This window comes from Echinococcus granulosus (assembly GCF_000524195.1).
Source record: "Echinococcus granulosus chromosome Unknown EG_S00026, whole genome shotgun sequence".
Taxonomy (NCBI): Eukaryota; Metazoa; Platyhelminthes; class Cestoda; order Cyclophyllidea; family Taeniidae; genus Echinococcus; species Echinococcus granulosus.
In genome coordinates, this window is record NW_020170406.1 from 684,238 (window position 1) to 709,523 (window position 25,286).

The 25,286-nt window shown below is 37.1% G+C and overlaps 1 protein-coding gene across 1 annotated transcript in view; it reads left to right on the forward strand. All coding sequences in view use genetic code 11, as the record gives it.

Moving 5' to 3' along the window:
- The window catches only part of EGR_04309 (Plasma membrane calcium-transporting ATPase 2), a gene marked incomplete at both ends in the record, with an annotated part of 45,336 nt that overhangs the window by 12,090 nt on the left and 7,960 nt on the right, over window positions 1-25,286 (forward strand). Inside the window, 5 exons of the mRNA XM_024493558.1 lie at window positions 2,619-2,890; window positions 7,184-7,326; window positions 14,714-15,027; window positions 20,860-21,222; window positions 24,316-24,529. Of these exons, the coding sequence (XP_024352066.1) occupies window positions 2,619-2,890; window positions 7,184-7,326; window positions 14,714-15,027; window positions 20,860-21,222; window positions 24,316-24,529 (1,306 nt within the window). The remainder of the gene's footprint in view (window positions 1-2,618; window positions 2,891-7,183; window positions 7,327-14,713; window positions 15,028-20,859; window positions 21,223-24,315; window positions 24,530-25,286) is intronic.

Here is a 25,286-nt window from a genome sequence, read left to right on the forward strand (position 1 = left end):
TAGTTTTGGGTCCAAGTAAGTCATGCAACGGTATGACAAGCAGGAAGTGTTATTCGACATTGCCTTCTTAACCTACTTTTTCACAGAGATACACTGTGGTCGGTTGATTTAACAAATTTATTATTCTTTACCTAAAAGCGTGGCCAAAGCACTTAATCCTTAATTTTTTTCCTTCTTCAACGAGCTACGAGAAAACTTAAGGATCGTAATAAGCTATCAAACAGGGACTGAAATGATATGGTGGATTCGGGGCAGTTAAATTATGCTGCCCAATTTGTGATGCGCATTTATTAAAAATAACCGAATTCGGTTTATAGCGTAAATTGAACCAGAACCTGAAGGCATGCTTTAGGTATAACACTTAAGTTTGGTTGACTTTAAACGGCAACTATATTCCGCAGACCAATTGGTTTTGTTTGGAATATTTTCCTAGAAGCAACACGGAAGAAAACGCCGTTATTATCGCAGAACTGTAAGCATTTATCCAAGAGATATTTGTATCTCGTCGATGATCATTAAGCAGAACTCGAGACTGGCTGTGCTTTTCTATGCTGTATCAGACTCAGACATCCACAGTTGATGCTATTCTTCTTCCGCCTCCCTTTATTCGGTTAGATCATGCATACCACTCGAAACCTTCTTTGTCTTGAATAATCTCTGGAGGCGCGATGACCAATAACAGTACGGAAGGCGGCTTATTATTGGGATGCGACAAAGGGCAAGTATGAGCTGTCGTGACACCGAGGTGGCGACCGTAGTTATGCGTATTGTTCTACGACGAGATGTCGGCCTTAAAATCTGATCACTTTAGACAAATTCGTAAAAACAATAAGAAAATGGACTTTTGAGTCGTTCGAGTGTATCTAATGGGACAAACAAATGGTACCACCCGACTCAACCATTGTTTTCCATTGGTATGAGCAAAAAGTGCATCCTTCTAATTAGCTCTGTTTGGCATTGGTGGCCATTCTGAACAAACCCTTAATGAGGGGGATGTAACTAATGAGTAGGAGTAGGAAAACACTGTAGAAAAGTTATTTTAACGAACGCAACTAAGTACATACAAAGCTGTCACTGCCTAAATTCTGTTCAGTTTTTTTGTGGGGGGAATACGTTATCGAATTACGGAAAAAAACTGAGGATGTATATCAACTTAAAAGTTTATGTATTTTGTTTCTGAAACTGGAAAAATCTTCCAGAGAGCATTATTTGTCATTAGCGTTGAACCCTTCTAAGGGCCAAGTAGGTGAGTGGAACATTCATCCATTTCGGACGGTTTTGAAAGGCCTTATTTAATGCAAAGGGGGAAGTGGTTTTGTGTTGCAAATTTTTGTTATACCTAGAAAACCGACTTATCCTCTCAATTTGGGGGCTAATGGCTTTACTTTCCTAAATTATTTCCCATTGTAAATAAATTTGCCCATCTTTTACCACAAATTAACCCTCTCTTAACAGAGGCGTGATCAAATAGAATCCAGGTTGTACGTGTTTTCCTCTTATTTTACCTATTTGTTACGATCTAACTTATTTTTAGTTAACTTTTAGTAAATGACATCTCCAATCTTAAGTTGAGTGAGCCAAGAAAATATCATTGAAAACAGGATAATTCCCTCTGATGATTTGTCGCGAAATCTAATGAGAAGGAATTGATGCAGATGGCACCTCGGAATAGTGTTGGGGTGCGGAAGGTAGGCAGATGGATTTTGGATAAGTGGGTGAAATAAAAAAGTGTTCCACTTAATCGTTTACTGTCGGGATGTTTAAAAGGTTAGTAAGGTTAGCGCTTAAGCACTTGGAATGGTGACTAATTGAGAAGGCAGTAAGATAAACACTTAAGCGTGCTCCAGGTACGTGAGCTGTAAGAATAGGCATGTTTAATCAGTCGACCAGCTGTAACCTTTTTATGGACGATCATAGATGGATTTACACACTCTGATTTAATGCATGATCCAAAATGCTTACCTATTTCTCAGGGGTAACACTGCATGTCGTCGAGCATGTTTGTGATAAAGCAATACATAGGTTCTTTTGAGTTCAAAATCTTAGCATAAAAAGAACGCTTTCAGATTAATGAGGCGTCGTTTTAAAACTGAAGAGTGAGAGCTCATTCAGTTTATGATATTAAAAAAATTAGCAATGCAGGGGTGTTTTCGCTTACGACTGCATAGCTCTTTTAAAAAATGTAGGGGCTACAACAGTTCTTCATAATATATGGTGTAGTAACACAAAGTAAATGGATAGTAAAGAAGAATGGCTAATCCAAAGAACAATTACTTAAGTATAAGACCTTACCAATGACCCTAAGGGACTGATTTTCTAAAATTATTTTCAAGCAGTGAAGGTGATTCTTCAGTTACTTTTAAGCCCGTAAGAAAACATCTCAAAAAATAAAGCAAACCGACAATGTGGTGAGGGGAAATATGAGGAGAATTAAATATCAACGCTTTAGGGGAATGGATGCCCTTAACATAACTGGATTTATAGCTTTCAGAAATGCGATCTTATACAGTTAGATACATTGAGTTTATTGCTGCAAAGGGATGGGCTACCGACTGTTAATGATGCACGAACACACGTTAATCAGAGAAAAGAGAAGCCTAATTTATTTTCACATTTAGCCATCGAAAACCCCGGGTGACATGCCAACTCAAATTGGGAATAAAACAGAGTGCGCACTATTGGGCCTGCTTTACCGCTTGGGTCGTGACTACGAGGATTTGCGACAACGTCATCCCGAGTCGGAGTTCGTCAAAGTCTACACCTTCTCCTCGGCGCGTCGTTCCATGTCCACCATCATTCACGCACCTGAGGAGGAATCGGCAGCGGAAAAAAGTGCCACCACCAAACTTCTTCTTCTTACGAAGGGCGCTGCTGAGATGATCATTTCGAAGTAGGTCATTCAGCGTGTGGTTTAAGTACTCATCGATACATTCGGTGTGTGCACGCCGCCTAATTCCACGGAATCTAATTTCAAATAGAGATTGTGTAAACACAAAAATCGTGTGTTTAATTCACAAGGTTGCTGAAATTATGGGAATCATTGAACAAGTGTAAAGCTTAAGTGGTGTTTTTGGGTCCCAAGTGCTGCATTACAAACCGCGCCTAAATGACCTCCTTCTAATAAGAGATGGGAAATTAAGCAATGCTTCTCGATGTTTAGAGGAAAGGAAGGCGAATACCTTGAAACAGAAAGGATTTTAAAGACAAGCTATTTTAACAGACTGAGTATAGATGGTTAGTTGTGGGCAGTTGTATATCAATTGTCGGCATGAATTTTGACTCCATCTTTATATTTTCAAACTTGGAAATCCGAATGGGCACAGTATTCGGGTCTACTATTGCATAATGGGTTTGTTTAAACTAGACACTTTAGTAAGGAATTTAAGTAAGAAAGAGGGTGAAAGAGGTAAAATCCTTCCTATTTTGGACCAGTTGTAGGATTTTACAGACTTTTGTATTATGTATTCATCAAATACACATATTTTACATTTATTTCAAAGTCCAGATGGAAGAGAGAAACTTGCTCACCTTTGATAATGACCAAAGTGGTGATAATCTAGAGAATATGAATAATTTAGTGAAGGTAGAAGGGCACATAAACGAGCAAACTTCATCCTCTGCAGTACCCAGCGCTTCTCATTTACATAAGTTGAGGCGTTAACGAGCAAGCCTTTGGAGATATAAAGCAAGTACTTAGGTGGACACCTTAAAGTAGAATATTAATCTAAAATGGGGCACGGAAAACGTTTTTATAAAATTAGGCTACTTTTAACTATTTTGTCAACTCTGAGATCAGTACAAACATAAAAAATAGTGAAAATCGAGATTTTCCACTAATTTCACTCCAAACAAGTTAGTGTAAAAATGACCGCCTACACATACTCACCAAATGGTTGTGTGCAGCTGCGCAAAGAATTCGCATACCTTTGCGATCATGTTCGCCAACTAAAATGTGAAGTAGTGCAAAAGGATTCCAGTGTAAGATAGGGAGTTACACAGCAGTGGGCTGTGATTAAGGACTGCAGACCTCGAAATTTCAACCACATCACCACACGGAATTTCAAACCGACTCGTTATTAGCAATGTTATCTTAATATTGCTTCGTTTTAACCAAATCCTTCTAAACATCACTTTTGTGTGCGGTAATGCGCCTACCCAGGTAATCTTAGAGCAGCGATTTTTGCTTTTATGTGGAAAGGCAATTTAATAGAAATACGGAAGCTTTCCTTTAAATGAAGTTTCGTTAAAAGCAATTATTATTTTTTTGGTTTTAATTCATAGAAATACTACTCGCAAGGAATGGATTTCTAAAGATGAATCGGAGGAGAAAATCCCACTACACATTTGTTTATTCTCTCTTTAGATTTGGCAGTGCATGTATTATTACTTCATGTCTTTTGGACGGGTAAAAATTTAGCTTAAAAAACAAACAGGTTTATTGAGAAAGGTCTTAGAATTTCCGACAAACCTGTGTAGCTATTCATAATGCTACTACTCCATGAATGTTAAAAACTTGAAATAAAAATCCCGGTAGATGTGGACAGTGAGGGCCGCTACAATCTATTTTCCACTATTTGATGCTTAGAAATATCTTCAACTTTTTCTGTAGATCGAGCTACTGCAACCGCGATCACGAAAGGGATAAATTTGGACGAGTAGTATCAGTTCATTGAAAGGTTTATTAAAGTGATATCCGTCTTTAGAAAAGCTAATTCAGCTAAGCTCTCCAAATAAAACAATAATTTTAAAGAAAACTACTATGTGTGTGGTCAAATTGCATAAGATTTATCTAGTCATTTCCTTTAAAGTGCATTCGTGTTCACACCTAGCTTTGTGTAATTTCTGCACATCCAGATACTCCTTAATTCTCAAATTTGCTTATGAATTTTGAGATTTATCGAATTCCCTGCGGCGACTGAAGGTGAGAGGAGAAGGCGATTGGAAAGAGTATCAGTTAAGGAAACATAGCATTCAAAATTTACCCCACCTCCTTGAATTTGCTAAAGTGTAATTATCACTTGAGTGAGTTTCAAGTATACCCGATGGAATTTAGTGTTTCCTATTTCGGATTCCAATTGTGTAAGATTTTTAACTACCAAAGTGATGGATATCTATTGTCCTAACACTTGAATAGAATCATACCATTTGACTAGCTGGCCTGGAAATGTAATTTGCCATCCACTTTCAAAGGCGCTATCATTTCACAATCCCTGCGCAATATTTTAAAGGGGGTGCTTCACTGCATTCCTAAAGCAGAAGTACTACCCAAATGGACAATAGTGGCGAATGTGTTAACCACCTTTTGCTCAGAATCGAAGGCATTTGGGTAAGTTTTGCTTTTCGCAAAAAAAACATTGTTTCCCCCGATTACGGTAATAGTTGGTGTCATATGAACTATGTCTTCCTCTTCCAATTAAGCGTCTTGCCTTAAAATGCTGTTGGAGCATCTAGAAAGGTAGTGAAAAGCTGAACTCTCTAATTTAGTAATTTTAAGCAAATTTGCCCGGAGCGTGTACAAAAGTAAATGCCATTCTATTATGCAACCCTAAGAAATTCCTCCTACTCTAAATAATAATCACTTAACTTGTATAAGAAACCGTCTTTGTCATTACAACATTTTTTCGTGTTCTTATCAATTCATTGTTATTTCTCGCAACTCATAAAAGTCAGTAGGTACACTAGTTGGAAGGCAAGCCATAACAACGAAACATGCGTAACTGCCACTACAAATAAAATCTCTGTGAGTTCATTGGTTCAAATGCTTATGAGAGCTTTCAGTAATACCACCTCATGGGGAAGATTTAAGGGCAGCAGGTGAGGTAATACCCAATTAAGTGTTTTTCTGATAACGGTAATTTAACTATTTGCGCCCATTTATAAAATGCTTATTATTTCACACCTTAATTTATGCCTCCTTGGAAAGTAATGAATGAGCTGAGCCCGTTAACGCATTTTGTTGTTCCAGAGTTACTCGGTCTAGAAATACGGAATAAATAAACCTAAAGTTTAATAAAATATTTTTTATTCCTATTTACCTTGTTTCGTGGCAGTGCTGTAGGCATTTACTACCAATCTGTGAAATTTAAATTTGTTTAGTGCGAAATGTAAAGTTAAACCATAAAAATCAGAACAGTTTCGGGTGATAAAGCATTTTTAGTATATAATGGTGAAAAATTAACCCAAGCTTTCCCGTTTTTATGATGAATCACCTAAAAAGCACTGATTTAAGTATTCAAAACTTTTTCAGAATATTTACAACAAGAGAGCAATCACTTTAGTATTGTCTCAGTCAAATACACATTATTCGATAAAGTCAGAACTGTTGAGGGAGCAATGTGAGAGATGTAGTTCATGACTTTTGATTAAAGAAAAAATTGGTCCAAGTGTTCCACTTCTTGCAGGATTCCTTCTGTTACATCATACGCTGAACATCTTTTAAGAGATATGGAAATGCGTCTTCTACTTGGGAAAAAATTGTTGTCACAACATCATTTCAAACTCAAATTTGGAAAGATTGAACTTCACAGGATCGTCGGAACTCAAGGTGTATGACCAACAAATAATTATAACGGAAAATATTTTGGTGAATGACAAACTGTAATTTAAAGCAAGGTAAACCAGATTCATATACTAATGCCATGATTGCAGATACGCGAATTTTGGAGGAAAATAAAACCGCACTCTAAATTCTTCAACAGGATCTTACATTTCAAGAATAAAGCTTGTTTAAACATCTAAGGTTTTATCTAGAACCATTAACTTTAAGACATGGTGAATGAATAAGTCTTAAGGCACGAAAGATAATCACCGCGATAATCGGTACGATCGCTGTAAGAAAAAACACTAGAATCAAATAGCTATTCCGGACTTAAAGAATTATTCAAAGCTTTTTGTCAAATCACAAGTAATCATTCGGGATCTGGACATTACCTCACTTCACCAGAAAGTAATTGATAAGAAAAAAGTGGCCAACGTGGCTGAAAATATTACATTAAATCCAAAATGTCATCTTCTTGGAATGTGAATGAACTCATGACAGGCCCATGCTTTTGTTAATCCAATTTTCCTTTGCACACCCAAATCAGAAATTAAGAAGCATTTTCGTCTATTAATTGAGACTCAATCAAACAGCTACTATAAACAATCCATTTTGGGCTTTCTCGCTTTTTTAACTCTTTTTCAGGTGCACATCGCAAATAACTAGTGAAGGAAAAGTAGCTTTCTTTGATGAGGAAAATCGAGCAGCCATTGTTTCCTCTGCCGTGGAACCTATGGCTCGAAAGGGACTACGAACAATAGCTCTTGCCTACCGGGAGTTGATAACAGGTGCGTCGGCTGAATAAATAACCGTTTCAGTCTCCTTTATACGATTAATACTTAAATTATTCTTCAAATTACCATAGTGGGCACAGTTTTGGGACTCTCATGCAAACACAAACGTGTTTCATCTCCGACTAGCTAGAAGATAGGCAAGTAGGCAGGGAGGCAGAAAAACATAAATAAGAATGAAGCCTGTGAAACAATTAGCCGGACAGGATAAGGTCACTCTGTTGCGTATGAATGCGCTAACCCCTATGGTTTGCTTTGGCCGTGACCAAGGCTTTTACTTTTATGCTTATGCCACGAAAAAACATAATTAATCACTCTGAGTTCATTTGCGTGTTCATTACTGCTAGTGCAACATGTCGACTCTACGGTGACCTATCTGTTAAGCGACCTAATCTTCTGTTCCATCGGAATCGCTGTTTGTAATAGGGCAAATACCCCTTTCTGACCTTAAAGGACTGCATCTTCAATACCCTTCCATCAGTGTGATATGCCCATAATTTTTAAAAGTTTCCAATTTAAGACCTATTAAAATAATTGTTATAACAAAGCCCCATCATTTATGGAAGAATATAAGTGTAATTAAGCAGGATTGTGACATGTCAGCTAACTAATCACAACTAGAGCCATTCAAAGTACGAGATCTGAGCAGAAATTTAGAGCCTTGTACATAATTGTAACTGTCCCCGGATTGCTACCAATTGACAGATGCTGCTCCAACACGTGACACATCTAACATGCCTTACAATGGTTGTTATAATAAAACTGATAATATTTTAACGTAGTTTTTAGATAGTTACTAAAATTTGCAAATAAACTCAGGATTTTTGCCGTTCTAAAGGATAATAATATATTTTGAGCGTAGAAGTTCCACTCATTTCACGTCCAAAATCTAAAGCTACATTCACACGCGTATCGTAACCTTTAATAGCTTTGCTTTGTTGGGAAGGTTTGCTTTACCTTTTCATCTGCGTTTATGCAGTCATTGTGAGCTACCTACAGAATGACTTGCCTCTTTTGCAATTTTTTCGCATGACACGTTTTTTGTTGACTGGATCCCCTGAATCAGGAGCTTATAACATGGTAAATGGGATGTTTAGAGAAATGACTGCTCTTATTTGGATTCGGTGCTTCTGAGGCCAGAACCATGACTGGAAAACGTACGTCCATTATTAAATCATTTGGGCCCTTCAAATGCCCAGCTGTTGCTCAGCATTCTATCACTGTTCTGTGCAGTCTTTTAAGCCTTATATACCCAGTAGATATCACAATAAACAGCAGGATTACAACCTATTCCACATACTCAAAACCTCTATTCCCTGCCGCCATAATGAACGCTGTCTGGACTAGAATATAATATGCACAAAGTGTTCACCAGCTATTAGTGTTTGAACACGCTTGCACACTACCGATTCGAGTAGCACCGCCACCGTAGCATCCTTTTCTGCAAGCAAAAGCTGCTAGAATGGCTCATTTTATCATGCCTCATATTTGCTCCCAAGTGCGTTGGGATTGGTGTCTAAATAAAGTCACATAATTTTGTCGTTTAGATTCTATTAATGGTAAATACCGAACATCAGAATTCATGCCTTCCTTCTTGTTTGTCAATTTTTTGAGCTTATAGCTGTTGGTCTTGGTATAACATGATTTGTGCTAGACTTCTCACACTTCCCTGCCTATCTTATGTTCCTTCTTCATGTTTCATTTGTAATATTTACTGCATAAAAAAGCAAAAAATATAAAATTTGTCCTGGAATAGTGAAACTGAGCCCAATATGTGCAAAAATACTTAAGATTTTAGGCCCCAGTTTCGTATACATTTGATGGGCAGTACTTGATCACACAAGCGAATTATCTCACAATTCAAACCATACACTCTGGTGATTCAGGCTTCAAAATCACGTAGCTTGACGTAAAAGCCTCCTCTTTTGGAACTCGTTTAATAAGCCAATTTTCCAACAAATAATCAGGGCAATGAGTTAAAATTATTTCCTGTAGTTTTCAAGCGATGATGCGAAACTTTGGTAGCTTTGTTAGGTTCTATTTTATGATGCATACGATGCTCACAATAAATATTCCTCTCGTCCATATATTGAATAATTCACTCGATTTCAGCACACTAAGCATATAGCGAAAGGGGATAGCGTTCTTTTAGCTAGCTCTTTTTATTGTTAAGTTCCACTTCAACATATTTCAAAAAGGTTAAATTTAATAGAAAGAAGTTGTATGTCAATGTCTTTTTAGAAATTATTGTGCAGAAATTGATGGCACATGGACAATTCCTTAAAAGCTACATCTCTCTACAAAAACAGCATTTCATCATGCTTTTGAAAAGTTGTAAAACTTATTCATTTCGAAAAAAGTTACAGAAGGGGAGCTAGAATAGGCAAATCATATTTCAGCATATCGATTTTCAGAAAAAGGTTTGTTTTTCTTGTCGAATTTTACGTCCAGTAGGAATTGTGTGGGTATGGGATGTGATGGTAAAAATGAAATATGGCGAGATTTGAGAAAGAAATATATAAAAAACAGGAGCAAAAACACAATCAAGACCCATAAATTGTTAAATGAATAAGCCTGTGTAACGTCTTCCTGGGACGGTAGCAACCTTTTAGTAATTGGGAGAAAGTTGTTTTAACATAGATTAGCAACTATTGTTTAAAACATGGGGTGATAATAAGTTTATATTTGGACTTGATGACTAACCTGTTTAATTACGTGTTTCAAGAACCCTAATTTTGCTGGGGCTAATTCTAAGTTAACTGATTTGAAAATAAAAATTGAACGATATGAATAATTTTATCAATCTTAATTACATCCAAATCCTTCAGAGCGCGATTTTTTACTTTTTAAAGCTTTTTCCAAAAACTACACTTTCGAAAGTTTCAGTTTTAGTGGAAGAATCTTTGGAAACTGGCTCTACATAGAGGTAAGCTTGTAGCTAGTTTACAGATAAGGCAATGGACATACTACACTCGGTGTTCCCCCCTTCCACCTTAACCCTTATACCCTTAGAGCGAGCAGGCAAGATGGAAGGGCACATGCTTTATTAAACAGATGTTACGGTTAAGGGTGTTCAAGGTGCGCTTCCTCCTTGGAGGCCGATGGCTTCCGATCCGTCACATGGTCCATTTAAGCAAAATTACTACAATCGGCACATTTACTCACTCATAGTTTGACATCACAAATGTCAAAAGCCTCACGTAGATAAATTACTCAAATTCAAAGTAGTCTTGACGCAATTCCCCAAAGCAGCTTTAAATGACAATAAGATTTACTTTTCTTGGCCAGTATAATGGGCTTCCAGAAGCTGATATATTTTGTTACTTGATTAACTCATAATGGCAATATGTATGGGCTGGACATCACTAACTCTTCTGACAAAATGATTAATAAGTAGGCCTTATAGTCGCTGCGATCTGGAAGAGGTGTGTGTTCAAATATCATCTAGGGCCGTTGCAAACATAAATTATTTGACGGTGGAGGTGAGAAAGTAGTATTTTAAGGCGAATTATCAGCCGAGACTTTGGACGAAAGTGATTTGCCTTCGTTTCCGATTCAGTAAAGTGGAAGTCTGTCAACGTTTCTTTTATATGTTGAAAAACAGTGCATAAAAAGTACCGACCCCAATGCCTTAAACCAAATTTACAATAATGCCCATTCTGCTTCAGCCTCGTGTATATTTGAGAGCTGAAATTTCTTACCTGAGTCCACACTTTACAGAAATGTTCTAAATGAAAAAAAAACGTTGGAAAAGAAAAAATAGCATCATTAAAAAGGTAATGGCGCGGAATAATAAAATATTTGGACTGTGATTGCTGGTATTTCTCCGAGACAGATCCCGATAAGTTAACTTGTTAATAGAGCTTAGTAATCCCCTAAGGCCAAAGTTTTAAGGCACTTATTAATAATTTAAGGAAAGTTGGTGCAAATGTGGGTTTTCTGTCTTTTACCCATAAAATATGTCTGCATTTTGCAAAGAGCACCCAGTTCTTTAATTGGTTGAATAAAATTCCCAAAATTACCAGTCTTTGTAGGTGTATCGAAATAATTATGGAGTTGAGTTTGTTTGATGGAAGCCTTTTATTTAGGTGGATGCTCCACTCCTGCTCCCACAATCTTTCAGTGAGGCCATGAAGTCAAAATGTATGCCCACACTAAAGTGGTTTGTAGGCTAATGATTTTGGGCTTTGCAGGTAATGACAAGGAATAGAGGGTTCGAATTCTCGACAAATTTAGACATTATTAGAGGGTATAGTGCCAGCGTATTCAATAAAATTTTTGAAGGTTAAATTGCAGTCTCTTTGTTAACAACACTTAGCAGCTATTATCCTAGTATTTAAAAACGTGTGCGAAACGATGCCTTATGATTAAAAGTTGGTTTTCCTTCATCCAACCACTTGAAAATTAAGGTAGAAACCAGTTTTCTTTCAAAGGTCTTACGAAATAAATAAAAGAATACAAATGCTAAATACATAAATAATTAGAGTTGTTGGTCTCATGACATCTTAGATACCTACGTATTTTTTCTCATTTCCAAATATTTTTTTTCTGAAGAAGTTGTATTTGAAATATTTCATTCGGATCTATCAAAAGCAGATACTCTTTAGTTTGGCTTTGTTTGTAGTTCGATTTGAAGCGTGTACCATATTGACTACTTTACTTCAAGTTGCTTTTCTCTCAAGTCAATCAAGGCATTACCATGATTCAAAACAATTCACATTCTTGAATTACATTCAGAAGTACGGACAAGCAACTAACAATCACCTCTAATCATAATAAAGAAGGTACTCTATTCAGTCAATACCACAAAAAATAAGCAAACCTCCTAGGAAAAAAAAATGCCAAAATGGCATAGCTGAAGGATGCAAAAGGCAATCAGATATGAAAATAAAACCTGCTGAGTTGAATGAATTACTGAGTTCCTAGGATCATAGTTCAAATGCTTCTAGAAAGTTAATATATTGCAATAATTAATATGTAATCAGAAAATAAAGACAAGTTTTGCAACAACGTCTTCGATTTCTTTACTTAGTACCTTGATATTTTGTATTTCATTCACCTTTTTGCAGCTCAAGAAATGCTAGCAGCTCAAACTGGGTCATCAAAATTTTTTTTAGATATGACGTAGTCACCTAAATGGCCATTTGTGCGCAAAATTCGTCTCTTTCGTAGTAACTTGATTCTTGAAGAGATGGATAAAAGTGAGACCATTTATTAGAGCATCAGTGCAAACTTCTCAAAGAGGTGCACCGTGCAGAATACGAAATGCCGCCTAAATCAGCTCTTTTTACAGTTTAAAAGAACCTCATTTGGTGAATTTAACGATGAATCGCTAGGAAAACCACAAAACAAACCGTTAAAAGAGTAGAGGACTATAAATAAACTTGACGTGAAGTTAAATAAATGAAAATAAATGGGTATTATGAAAAGTTATTGTAAAAATTACGAGAAGAAATACGCCAGATTTCCTCATTTTAGTAAGACCTGCCAAAAAAGGGATTAAGACTAGGGTTTTAAAGCTGATTCAACCATCAAAATTTTTATACCTCCAGCAATACATTGAAGGGGATTTTACAACAAATTAACATGAGGCTATTAAGATATCATTCATATAAATGGCAAGGAGGCAGCAATATCAGTGAATTACCTGCATAGGTCTGAAGAGTGTCATTTTTATCTTGATAAAGCCACTTATGTTTGAAAGGCAGTTTTAATATTGTAAATTTATTAAATAAAAATTAAAACTCCTAATGTTTTCTGGTCTTTTTAAAGAAAACCAGCGCACTGTCGTAAAACTGCAGGAGAAGTTTTATTAAATTGTCGAATAACTGAAATTTCACCCTTATTCTCAATGTTTCTTCTCTAATTCAGATTGCGGTTGAAATTATGGTATCACCTGGCTGTCTTTAACGTAATTCATTCAAATTAGCCACAACAAAGTCAATTTAGGTTGTTGTGTCTGAAAAAGCTGCATTTTTGGGAGGAGCGGACTTCAAGATAATTGAGTGGGGCAAAATATAAAATGTTCAGGAATATTTTGCAGCATAAACAGCGCTTTTCTTGGAGGAAAAATCAAAATGAAAAAATACATCAAATCAACTTTTTAAAAATTGTCGGGGGTTTGGTAATAAGGCAATCTGGTAAACAGTCCAGATCGTTCAGTGCCATCATGCCTTCACGGAATTCAACCTTTACTCATGGCATAGCATTGTCAATTATAGGTTGTTTTGTTGTGCTGAGTTGCAGCTTCCCGGTGTCTGAATGGGGAAAATAAAATTTTTTCAGTAAATGCTTGCAGATTGAGAGAGTTAGCAACACCAATCAAAATCCCAACTTTCACTCCAATTTTTTGCGTTGACTTTGCATGTTTGAGGCACGCGAAAGCGGTCTGAACTTCAAAAACGAGAATCTATGACCAAGCAGACTAGTGGTGTTAAGAAAAGTACCGGATTTTTATGAAAAGCCCACTTTTTAAATGTCTATCTTTCAAGTTGTCCAAAAAATTACTCCGATAATATTTTAGCCCAAAATTCCAGCAAATTGTGATGATAAAAACCGTTAAATGAACAACTTGGAAATTACCGAAAAGACAGATTGATGAAATTCATTAAACCTTAAATTTGTTCAATTTCCAGAAAGTTTAATTCATAGTGACACATTAACCGCCCATCTAGCAACTAACCTTTGCTTACTAAGTTACGAGCTTTCGAAGACAGACACCATTAGCAAATGTCTATCTTTAAAGCTGAATTCCATCATATGTGGACAAATGAAACGTAAAATGTAGAAAAAATGTTGGAAATGGTTTTGTTAGTTAAGATTTACAAAGAAAAATATTTCCTTTGCCTCTGCCTTTGTATTAAAGCAACGCAATCAGCTTAAAAACACTGATTTGCATGTCACTTTTAAGTACTTCTTCAGATGCGCTGGAGAAAGAACACTCAATGTTAGAGGTGACTATTTAATTCCACCATTATTGAAATCACCGAGTCTGACATATTTTCCAAGGAAGAAATGAAAACGAGTACCACTTTAATTCTTGGCAGCATAACCAGCAACAATTACAATTAATCATGTAAAGTTCACCGTAGATTAACACACCTTTAGGTGCAAAAACAGATTTATTTAAAAGAAACTATTAAAATGCTTGAAAAGCTAAATTACGACTTGTCGGAACGATTGATATAGCAATTTTGTGCATTTGAAACTGGCATCAAAGGACTTTTTGAGGTTTGGTTATTTTTTTCTGATAAGATGGAAAGAAAAGATTAAAATGAAATTAATACTGCGATGAATAGTAAGATAACATGACGAAAAAATCCCTCATTGAGGTTTCTCCGACAAATGATAAAAGTCATTGCTTTATAAACTATTCGCTGTTTAGCCCGCGGCCGCAGCTTGAACTTTGATAACGAGGAACTGTGGCTAAAGGACCTTGTGCTGCTCTGCGTGGTGGGCATCGAGGACCCGGTGCGACCCGAGGTCCCACTAGCCATCGCCAAATGTCAACACGCCGGCATCACAGTGCGTATGGTGACCGGAGACAATGTGGAGACGGCGCGCTCTATTGCCCTCAAATGCGGCATCCTCACCGAGGCCAGTGGTCATGCCGATGGCGTGGTGATGGATGGTCGTGAGTTCAACAGACGCATTCGTCTCCCAGCCACGGGTCAGGTCTCACAAGAGTGCTTCGACAAGGTTTGTACTTAAATTTACCTGCCTTCTGTAAGAATTATGGAGGATAACTGGGCATGATACCAAGTGACTTTTAATTGCGTAGGGCATTCTAAAGCGAACAAATGCAATTTTCCTTAAATTGAGAACATTTTTCATTCACGCGCCCGTTTTAATATTAACTAAACCGTTTGCGATACGGATGACCAAAAACGTTTATCACGAATTGGTAAACAGTGCCTGGCACATATTTGTGACACTAGCAGTGCAGACTGATCGGTTAATATTCCATAACAATTAATCCAAAAAGCTACTAATTAAAGGTTTTTCATTTATCTTTGAATAAACTATTCTTTTCTGGTGACATTTCTCCTTGTAATTTGAACTTAAAATGATAAATCTTCTCTAAGATTTCGCGGTTCGTGATTCTCCATGAGCATTAAGATGCTGCCAAATTTCTGAACATTAAATGCGGTTTTTGAGCCCTTTTTACCCGTAATTCTCAAGTAGCTACTGTTTTACCATGTGAGAAAAGGCAGTCTTGTTTTCTACGTATTGCGTTAACTTCCTATCTGCAGCCTCCTTTGCCCTTTGTCCCTCGTCTACGCTCCTTTTTCGTCTATAACGTGTCTACCCCGCGAATTTAAATGTCTGGTAAACAGTTATTCCTAACCAGAGATAGCTTTAGTTAGTGAGGACTTGCGTATTATGTACTGCCTTCAATCAACTTCTAATTTTTTTCCCTGAAAGCAGGTTAACTATAGACACTAAAATGAGAAACTTCGCTTACAACTCCACATCGATGAAATTTCAAGCTTTCCAGCAAAGTCTTGAAGTTAGCATTTGGAATTGACATTGTGCAATATCTAGACTCGCATTCTTTGAAAATATGAATTCAAAACACCTTTAAATAACTTCTCATGAGCTTTTTAAATCCTCATTTGTGTTATGTTAGTGGATACGACAAAACTAATTTGATTCCTCATGAACCTTTACAAGCTATAGGTTTCTAATCATTAACCACTTTCTGACTTGTTTGCTCACAAATCTAGTGTCAAACTGTTTCATAGGTAAGTATTGGGCTAATTTTGCTGCCTTCTGGATTTAATAATAGGTACAAAACTAATGCACATAAAAGTTATTTAAGACCTGAAGCAGAATGAAATGGAAGAAGTTATGCTGCAAATTATGCCTTCAAATGAATTACCCAGAGGAATTTAGGACATTTCCTCTTGAAACTATAAAATCAATTTCTGCGTCCCCTTTGCCGACAAAAACAAAACTTTTCCTAAATAGCGCACCTGAATTATGCGTGTGTTCCTCTTTATGCCTAGAAAGTATGTAAAAAACTGTTCAACGAATCATGTATATAATGTAGGTCTTCAAGATGGTCATGCAACAGAACAATACTTGACATTCGGCAGTAAAAAAGAAAGGTGGGAAGGCAAGACAGCCTAGAAATCTGAATATCACGGACCAAAATCAGAGACAGATGTCCGTTCCGGAAGGTATCACGTGATGGACCGGTGTGTTGTCCTTTCCCCCTTTAAGCTGACTTTGGCTTTGTGTTAGTTCAACTACACAAAATTTTGAACAAAAAAGGTCTTTTTCCTACCAGCATGTCTTGAGGAAGTGCTGGTAGATGATTCATGAACTAGAGATAAAATGTGGGGTCATTAAAATGAATTTACCGTAGGGCTAAAATTAGTCATCATGACTATTTCCTTTATCCATACAGAGTTATTAATTTCAAAGTAAAATGCTAACCAGGTTTCAACATGGAACCTCTGCAACGGAAAAACTGTTGCAGAGACTTGTGCATTGAAACGGGTGCATTTTACGAGGAATCTTAAAATAACGCATGCTCCCAAAGTCAATAATCTTTTGGTACTTAACTCAAGGAGTATGTCACATTTACATTACATCAATTATAAAACTGATGAAAAATTTGTAGCTCATTTCTGTACTATTTGCATAACCATTACTTGTCAGTTCAGCAAATCACGCTTACGACTGGATAATTATAAGGACGGTCTTTTATTTTCAAAGAGGAATAACGGCACGGTTAGTTATTTACCATTGGGAAGAGTTAAACTGCGTGAAATAAAAATTGACTCCAAGTATCTTGTTTTGTGTTAAGTATCGCATAGTACAGAAATGGAGCCTTTGCTGATAAGAATTACACAATTTTTTAAGTTTATCAAGTCGTTTTTCCATGTTGCTTTCCCCAGTATACCCACACCACGCATTTTCATTGTCTTACATGTGTCCATTTATTCTTGTGCACGGCGTGTTCCCATAAGCCCCATTTTGGTTTACGCTGTGCCCCTTTACTGGCCTAGGAGTGTGGCCATGCCGATGTGCAAAAAGCCTCTTGACTTTGTGGTACTTTTACAATTCACAAAAATACGAAACTATTTCATGACCACGGTGTCTTCTTTGCTGTAACTCGCCTTGGTACCTCGGCCGCAGCATTGGGGAGCAAGGAGTGGGTATTACATCATTTTGCTCCTTGGAGAGGTTCCATAGCTATTCATCGTAACTTATCTTGGAGATATTTGCGATGAAAGATCTTCCTATTAATGTGGATTGCCTAACGTAGCCCAGGTTTTCCATCGAATTTCCAGAAAGTTAACTGTGGTTTTCCACCAAAGCTACTTCCATAGAACTTCAAATTCCGCAATAATTTTTATTTTGCTGCACAAATAAGGTTTCAATAAAACTTTGAAAAATAGTCTACTAATGTCTTTAATAGAAGCAAATATTATTAATGAAATGGTTCTTTATTTTTCAAGTTTCGCATTTAAAGTTCTAAACTATATTGTTGATTTAAGAAAAGCAAAATGAGCCCCAGCCCTCACAATTTTTTTCCATAATAAGCGAATTCATGTGATTATTGTTACTTATCATGACCAAAGCTGAAGTTTGGGCTTGGTAAACTACGACTTAATCTGTTTAACTTTACGCAGATCGTAGAAGTGACATTTTAATAGGTCATTTTAATTTTGAAGAGTGAAGGAGCTGAGCCTTGTATGGTACGATAACTAACAATAGGCAATTAAGAATGATAATGTTTAAGAAAACCAAATTTTTAACCTTGATAGGCTACTTTTAAGATTGAAAATAAGGCCATGCTTGCGGATACCTTAACTGACAGGTAAACCGATGATAACAACTAGCCCCTAAACTGTGTATAGTTTGTTTAGCCATACCAAATGGGGGATAAAGTTATAATAATACGCAAGTGCTGACGTCATGTCACGGCATGACTCGATGCTTTCTGCTACAGGCGCTACCTAGTGTCTATCGCATGGACACGTCACGTTGACGTAGGAATTGGACAGTACTAAGAGTGGATGCAAGTGGGCTTACTTAGTTAGCTTGTTCCATCGACTTGGTGGTTCTCTCAATTTTTTTTTTTGGAACACATTGAAACTACAGCGTATTACAAGCAGATGCAACTGAATAAGCGCCCAAAGCACAATAAAGCTCCACCACATTTTCGGTCGTTAGACAATCTCAAAATTGCAAGGAAACCTTTTAAGTCAAAAAGCACTATTTCAGACCTGGAGCTTGGTAAGACTGACAAAAAACGGGCCTCTTATGTAGACGATTTATTAATTTACTAAAGTGACTATTCTCTCCCTACATTGGTTTTAATCCTAAATTACCAGTGATGACTAAATTTTAACCTCCTTTTTTGCCAAGCTAAATTTCGTTTTATTTATATATTTAGTAGGTATACAAATAAAATGCCGTATTTTTTTCACCGAGGAACTTCAAGTGGGTTTGCATGGGTCTATTTTCGGCAAGAGATTTGTTGGTATTTGAACACAAGAACAGATTATCAGCTTACCACTGACCAACTTAAACTGACAACCCCTACTCCGATACACTTATATTTAGCAAGTAGTCATCACAAATAATCGCTAGAACCTTTGCTTCTGTTAAGTAATAGTTTGTAATGGAACTGCTAAGGACAGCTTTACTATTTTATTAACCATTTTACGAGGCTTAGCCTCGACCATCACTCTTCAAGTTAACACACACTGATTTCAATAAATTCGAATGTAAAATGCTGTAATTGTTGCTTTGATTTAAAAGGGAACTACATTTTTACGGTTTTTGATTGCCATTTACCAGTACCATTGCTTATTTCCTCTGTACAGCCTCGCAGTCAGTTTCTACCCCAAAGTGAACTACACATCCCTTTGGGGGTTAACAGAATCAAGCCGAAAGCATTTTTTTAGAACTCATTACACCTCCCAAATAAATGCGCAGTTTAGTCACATTTTAATCAGGAAAGAATGTTTTTGCTAAAACATAAATGTGACCATTTTTATGTTCAGTAAGCTTGGTAAGCTATCTTTCCTTTTCCGAGAAGCTAGTATGAATCAAAATAGAGAAGCAAATAATTCCCAAAGTATGCGTAGCATCAGTGGAGAAAAACCACAGTTCTTAATGTCCTTTTAGTCGCGTTAACCGTAAAATAGTGGCAAATGTGTAAATACTTTCAAATAATTTCTTTTTCATCACACAATGGATGAGTGATCTACCTTGCTAGCAGCATTTACAGTTCATCAAATTGTTTAGTGTCTGTACACATTTGGCATAGTGAAGCACTCAAAGATTACTTATGCTGAGACAGGCATGATTTCGAAGCATATGGAAAAGTGTCTTCAAATAGCTAGTAAAGCGGAGGATGGCTTGTTTATTCACATTGTTTACTTTTCATCTCACCAAAACTTAGGAATTAAGAAATTAATAGTTTTACCAAGTACGGTGAAATTTGCTTTTATTCCTCCCAGAAGTCACATATATTCGCATTCCTTTTATTAATTTAGCACTTGACAAGTCAAAAATTTTAGTGAGAAAGCAATACTTACTACTATTACTACAACTTAATATTGCCTATGATCACACTCTGTCCTTTACTGATTAGTGGTTTCGGCCCATCGTAGGCACTAATTGCGCATATCTAAAAGAAAATGTTGTCAACGTCTATAGTGCTCCCTTATGGGGCCAAGCTTAAATAGGGTTCTGCCACTTTTTATATATTTCTCCAAAGACTTTAAACTACCCACCTATGATTGTCTTCTTCGGGGAAAATAGTCGATTAAGGTTTTATTGGTGCATTTAGCTTGTTCAAGCCTTGTCTATCACCTTGGGGTTCTTTAATAACTTTTGCTGTGATTTTATCGTCTTTATTGCTATCAACCAGTCAAAATTCAAGGAAGTATTGAGTGTTTCACAGAAAAGCCAAATTCAGATCATGAGTATCAATGGCGATCTCCATGACTCTTGTAAAAACCTTAAATTCGTCCTTCTAGTGTCTTGCTTATCGTTATTACCACTTGAAATAAATTTGGGTTATGTCCATTCTTTTAAAACGCTTTAAAATGCTCCAAGATTTTCCCATTTTTCTTCCCAATTAGCTCATTGTTCCCATCCGTATCAGATGTTATACCCTAAGACCAATAATGTTATTCAAAAATCCTGAGCCCACCCGTACTTGTTGCTCATTTTCTTGGCTTACAGTTAGTTAACCTTTTTCATTACCATTATCCAATTATGAGCCAATGTAAGCTAATGTGTGTTTATACTAGGATACCTCAGTGAACCCAGGTGTAAGTTCATAATTTCAATTAATGGCTGATCGGCAAATTGCAAAACGCAAAAATTAGATCCAATGTTCTACCATATAGTCATTGGATTGTAATAGGCCGTTCATATTAAGGGGCCCAGAAAACGCTTACTCAGACTTCTCTTCTTAAATAACAGTTAGCTGACATAGTTGACGATTTCGTAGTTTAACAAGTATATGCTGATTTAGTATTCATCATCCTACTGCCTTAGGTTTGGCCACGTCTGCGAGTTCTGGCCAGGTCAACACCGCAGGACAAGTACATTCTCGTGAACGGTATCATTGGTAGCCACCTTCGACCCAATCGGGAAGTGGTAGCGGTCACCGGTGACGGTACTAATGATGGACCTGCATTAAAAAGAGCCGACGTCGGCTTTGCCATGGGTCTGGCAGGCACCGACGTTGCCAAGGAGGCTTCAGACATCATCCTCACCGATGACAACTTCAGCAGCATTGTAAAGGCCGTCATGTGGGGCCGCAATGTCTACGATTCCATTGCAAAGTTCCTGCAGTTTCAGCTTACTGTCAATGTGGTTGCTGTGATTGTTGCCTTCTCTGGCGCTTGTATCATCACCGTAAGTTCAGAGTACCCCTCAGACTCACACATGATATTGAATTACCCGAATACTGGTACCCAACTGGCCTTGTTTTCTGGCGTTTCATGAAGACACAATCTTTGAAGTAGTCAAGATTTGTAGCACTAGATACAATTCTAATACTACATAAAATTGCTATTCATAGAACTCCGGATGGTTGATTGAGCAGTTTCTCTTTGGCAGACGAGAGACTTAAAAAGAAATTGCTATTAATAACACTAGCAGAAAGCAGATGTATCTTAAACTTCGGGTGAATAAATAACAATAATCTATGAGGTTGTTGTTTCGACGTCCCTACAGCATGTGTAACTCATCTTCATTAATGGAAGGGCTTCGCCACATGTTTCAAAGGAGCGATATTGAGATTCCAGTTCATTGATCATCCCTTGTTTGGCCCGCTGAGGAGGTGCAGATGAGTCTAACCTTTAAATGAAGCACTTTTCTTTTCAGTTCGTTTCCATACGTTCCCAAGTCTTCTTCTTTGCCGTCATTTTGATGCAATTTTATCGCCAGTTTGGAAGCATTCCCATTAAGTTAGAGTAGTAAAGGGTCTTGTAAGCTGCTAGATATAAGTTTAAGAAAGAGAAGGGTTATTGCTGGTAACCCAGCTACCTTTAATTGCATTGACACTATATTACAGCATAAATTTATCCGATCAGAAAGAATTTTACCTAAGCAGCCACTAAATTTTGCAAAATCCTTAGCTAAGTATTTAGTATCATCGTTAATGCTCATCTGATCTTTTCAAAATGTCTTCGAGATCGATCTGTCATTTTCCGCCTAAGTATGAACATTTTCCCTTCCCGCATTCTCTTGAACCTGAAACAAAATTATGAGGGTTTATTTTGTTTTCTGTTTTTTCATGCATCCAAATGACATAAAGTTGCGAGATCTAAGTACGATAAATTCTTTAGAACATGGGCAGAGGAATTAAGTTTCCTTCATCAAAAGTGGAGTTTACCTAAAAAACTTATTGTCGGGATCTCTTTTCGCCAATATTGGTGAGTCATGGTTCCATAACAAAAAAATGGCTATTTATTTAAAATTTTATGACTAAGATCATTCGACTGTGTTCATCTGTTACATAAACGAAAGTATGAGCATTGACATTTTTTGTGCAAAAGCAGTAGAATTAAATTCCATTTTTAACCGAAATGTAGTTTTTAGTTATGGATGAGCTTGTATATTTTAAGGACATTTTATTCCTGAATATATATGCCGAACCTACTTACATAGAGGAGAGTTATCAATTTTCAGGCTATGCATGGTTGTATCATGCTATTTTCGAGATGCCCAATCACTTCCAAGTATTACGATAATTCCTTAAGCGGGCTATATGTACTTCACAAAAGTTTAAAATACCCCTATTTCGAAATAGGTTAAAAATAGCTTTCTCAAATGCTTACCTTTGATAAATCGTATCAATTATAGAAGCGCTGTAATAATTTACAACCGCCACTGCCAGCCCACCCAAGGAAAAGTACGATTGCAAAGCACCCAAGTAGTTCCTTTAACAAAATCGAGAGATAAACAAATAACTAACATACTAAACAGCCCTTCTCCTCGTTTGAACGTCATCCTCAGGACTTTCTTTGGTCAGCATCCCGGGGCAGACGTCAAAACGTAGTCAATGCTGTAAGGAAAAACCCATGAGTCGCCAATGCTAGCCATTAAATTTCCATGTAATTAAGAAGATACTTGACCGCATTGTCACTGATCACTATAGGCAATTCTACTGGATCTGGAGTTCCATCCTGTATGAGAACTGGGTTTGGAGATTGGGTAATGAGCTGGCGATCACACGCGTCCGTAGCTTGGCATAGAAATATACTGGCCCAAAAGCAGAGTCATGTAACAAAGGGAGGGATTTAATATCATCCCCTGGGGATAGAATTTTACGTCTATTCCTTTTTGCTACTTTTTCTTACTCCAGCGCTGCCCAGCCTTATTTATTTGAATTCTAACCAACTAGTAAAAGGTAGAGGAGGTATTGCTAGTTTCCATATTCGATATTCTAATACAAGTACCGTAGACAGCTCCGTAACAGCTACTGTCGCTTCATTTGTTAGTAGCTTTCCTGTAGATTGTGAGGCCGGGGTGCTTGCAGAAGGTAAACATCATTTTCAGACCTTCTGTAAGGGGTTATTACCAACTCTTCAACCAGCAGCATATGCAAACGATCGGTTTCTTTTTCCGCTGGCACCAATGCAACACTCCAAGACAAATCTGAGTACAAAAGAAGACAAAATACTCAAGCAGAATATGCGTATTCGACATACAGTAGGGATTGGAGCAACTGGCATGGCCTGAGGGCTAACCCATCCGGCGAAAGTACAATCGCGGAGCACCTAAGTGGCCACTTTACTAAAATCGGGTGTTAAATAAACAACTAAAGTGTTACAATAAAGCATTCTAGTATGGGAGTGACTTTGTAAGGGAAACATAGAAGAACTATGAGGCTAGTAGCATACATGTCGTGGAGCTTAATTCGTATATGCTAAATTTTGGGCTGTAAAGACCCACTTTTTTGTACAAATAAATAAGGAGAATATCTTTTTTAAGGTAACTCTGTTTTGATTCTGGGATCCGTCTCGATGTGTCGAATAATTTTTCTTGCATGATGATATTCCGTAACTATGATGGAATTTTAGTTTATTGATTTTAATGAAGTTTACTTATAGCAGTCCCTATTGGCAAACGATTTTGGTAGTAGTTACTTGGAAAGTGATCACAGCGACCAAAATGCAAACATAAGTTTGTATTTGGGGATATATTTGCCTGGTTCAAGACTTCTTAATAAAATACAGATCTTAAAAAATAGTCAAACTATTTGTTATGATTTTGGCTCGTTCAACTCTTTTTAGCTATGTACAATCTACAATTCTTATTTCCAGCTTTAGCTACCTGCAAAAATTAATTTCGTTTCTAGCAGCGAGATAACTAAATTGGTGACAAGTCCAACCCAAAGCCTGGGCAGAGGCAGCTGAATTTGTCATAAGGACAAAAGATATCACGCATATCTTACCACTCTGCCACAAAACTGCAAGACTATTATCAATGCTTGCCTTATAGGACAGCCCTCTGAAAGCAGTACAAATGTTGTGGGTGAACCTGATCATGGACACTCTTGCGTCTTTGGCACTGGCGACGGAATTGCCAACAGAGGATCTGCTAGAACGAGCTCCTTATGGTAGGACGAAGCCTCTAATCAGTCGATCAATGATGAAATTCATCATTGGGCAGGCGTTTTACCAAATTGTGGTTATATTCACTCTCCTTTGGGCAGGTGAGTTTTTATTAATTGGAGCTAAAAGGTGTCTATCTTTTAAAATGCACATTTTGGGCATTCCACCGCTTTTTCCTTCCAAGAAATGTATAAGATAAATGCATATTTTACGTGCTAAAAGCTTCCACGGCGGCGGTAATTTGGGAACCATGGTGAAGTTGACTTTGTTTTGGGAATGGATTTTTAAATACACAACAAAAGGGGACTAAAAGCAGGCAATTGTAAAGCATCAGTTCCTTGTAGAACATGTTGAATTCATGTAATGCGGGTTTACAATCGTATAAAGAGACGGTGACAAGGCATTGAGATACATTCATTTTACCCAAATACCTAAAAGTCAAAGTTGTGGTTGTTGATCACGCCTTTTACCGAACGAATTTATTCTAGGCTATTATAACCGCAATGCAAAGGTTTTTTTGATGCCATTGTTAATGATTCTAGTAAACTATTTCTCTATTTCTAGAAATTTGGCATTGCTTTCTCAGCTTTAATTTAAACTCTAAAATAAAATGATTTCACACCCAGATGCATATCAATTTGACAGTTTGTGGCTTACAGAAGAATTCAACTTTCAGGCATTACCTTATGCTGACCGAAACACAGAAGCACCTTACCGAAAAATACCAAGAAGCTATTTCCTCGTGTGCGTAATTTAGATTTGAGCGAATTAAAGTCAGTCTTAACAAGTACGCCAAATAGGAAAAAACTGTACATTGTTTAGTTGAAAGCCTTTAATACTCACCGTTTGTATTCCTTT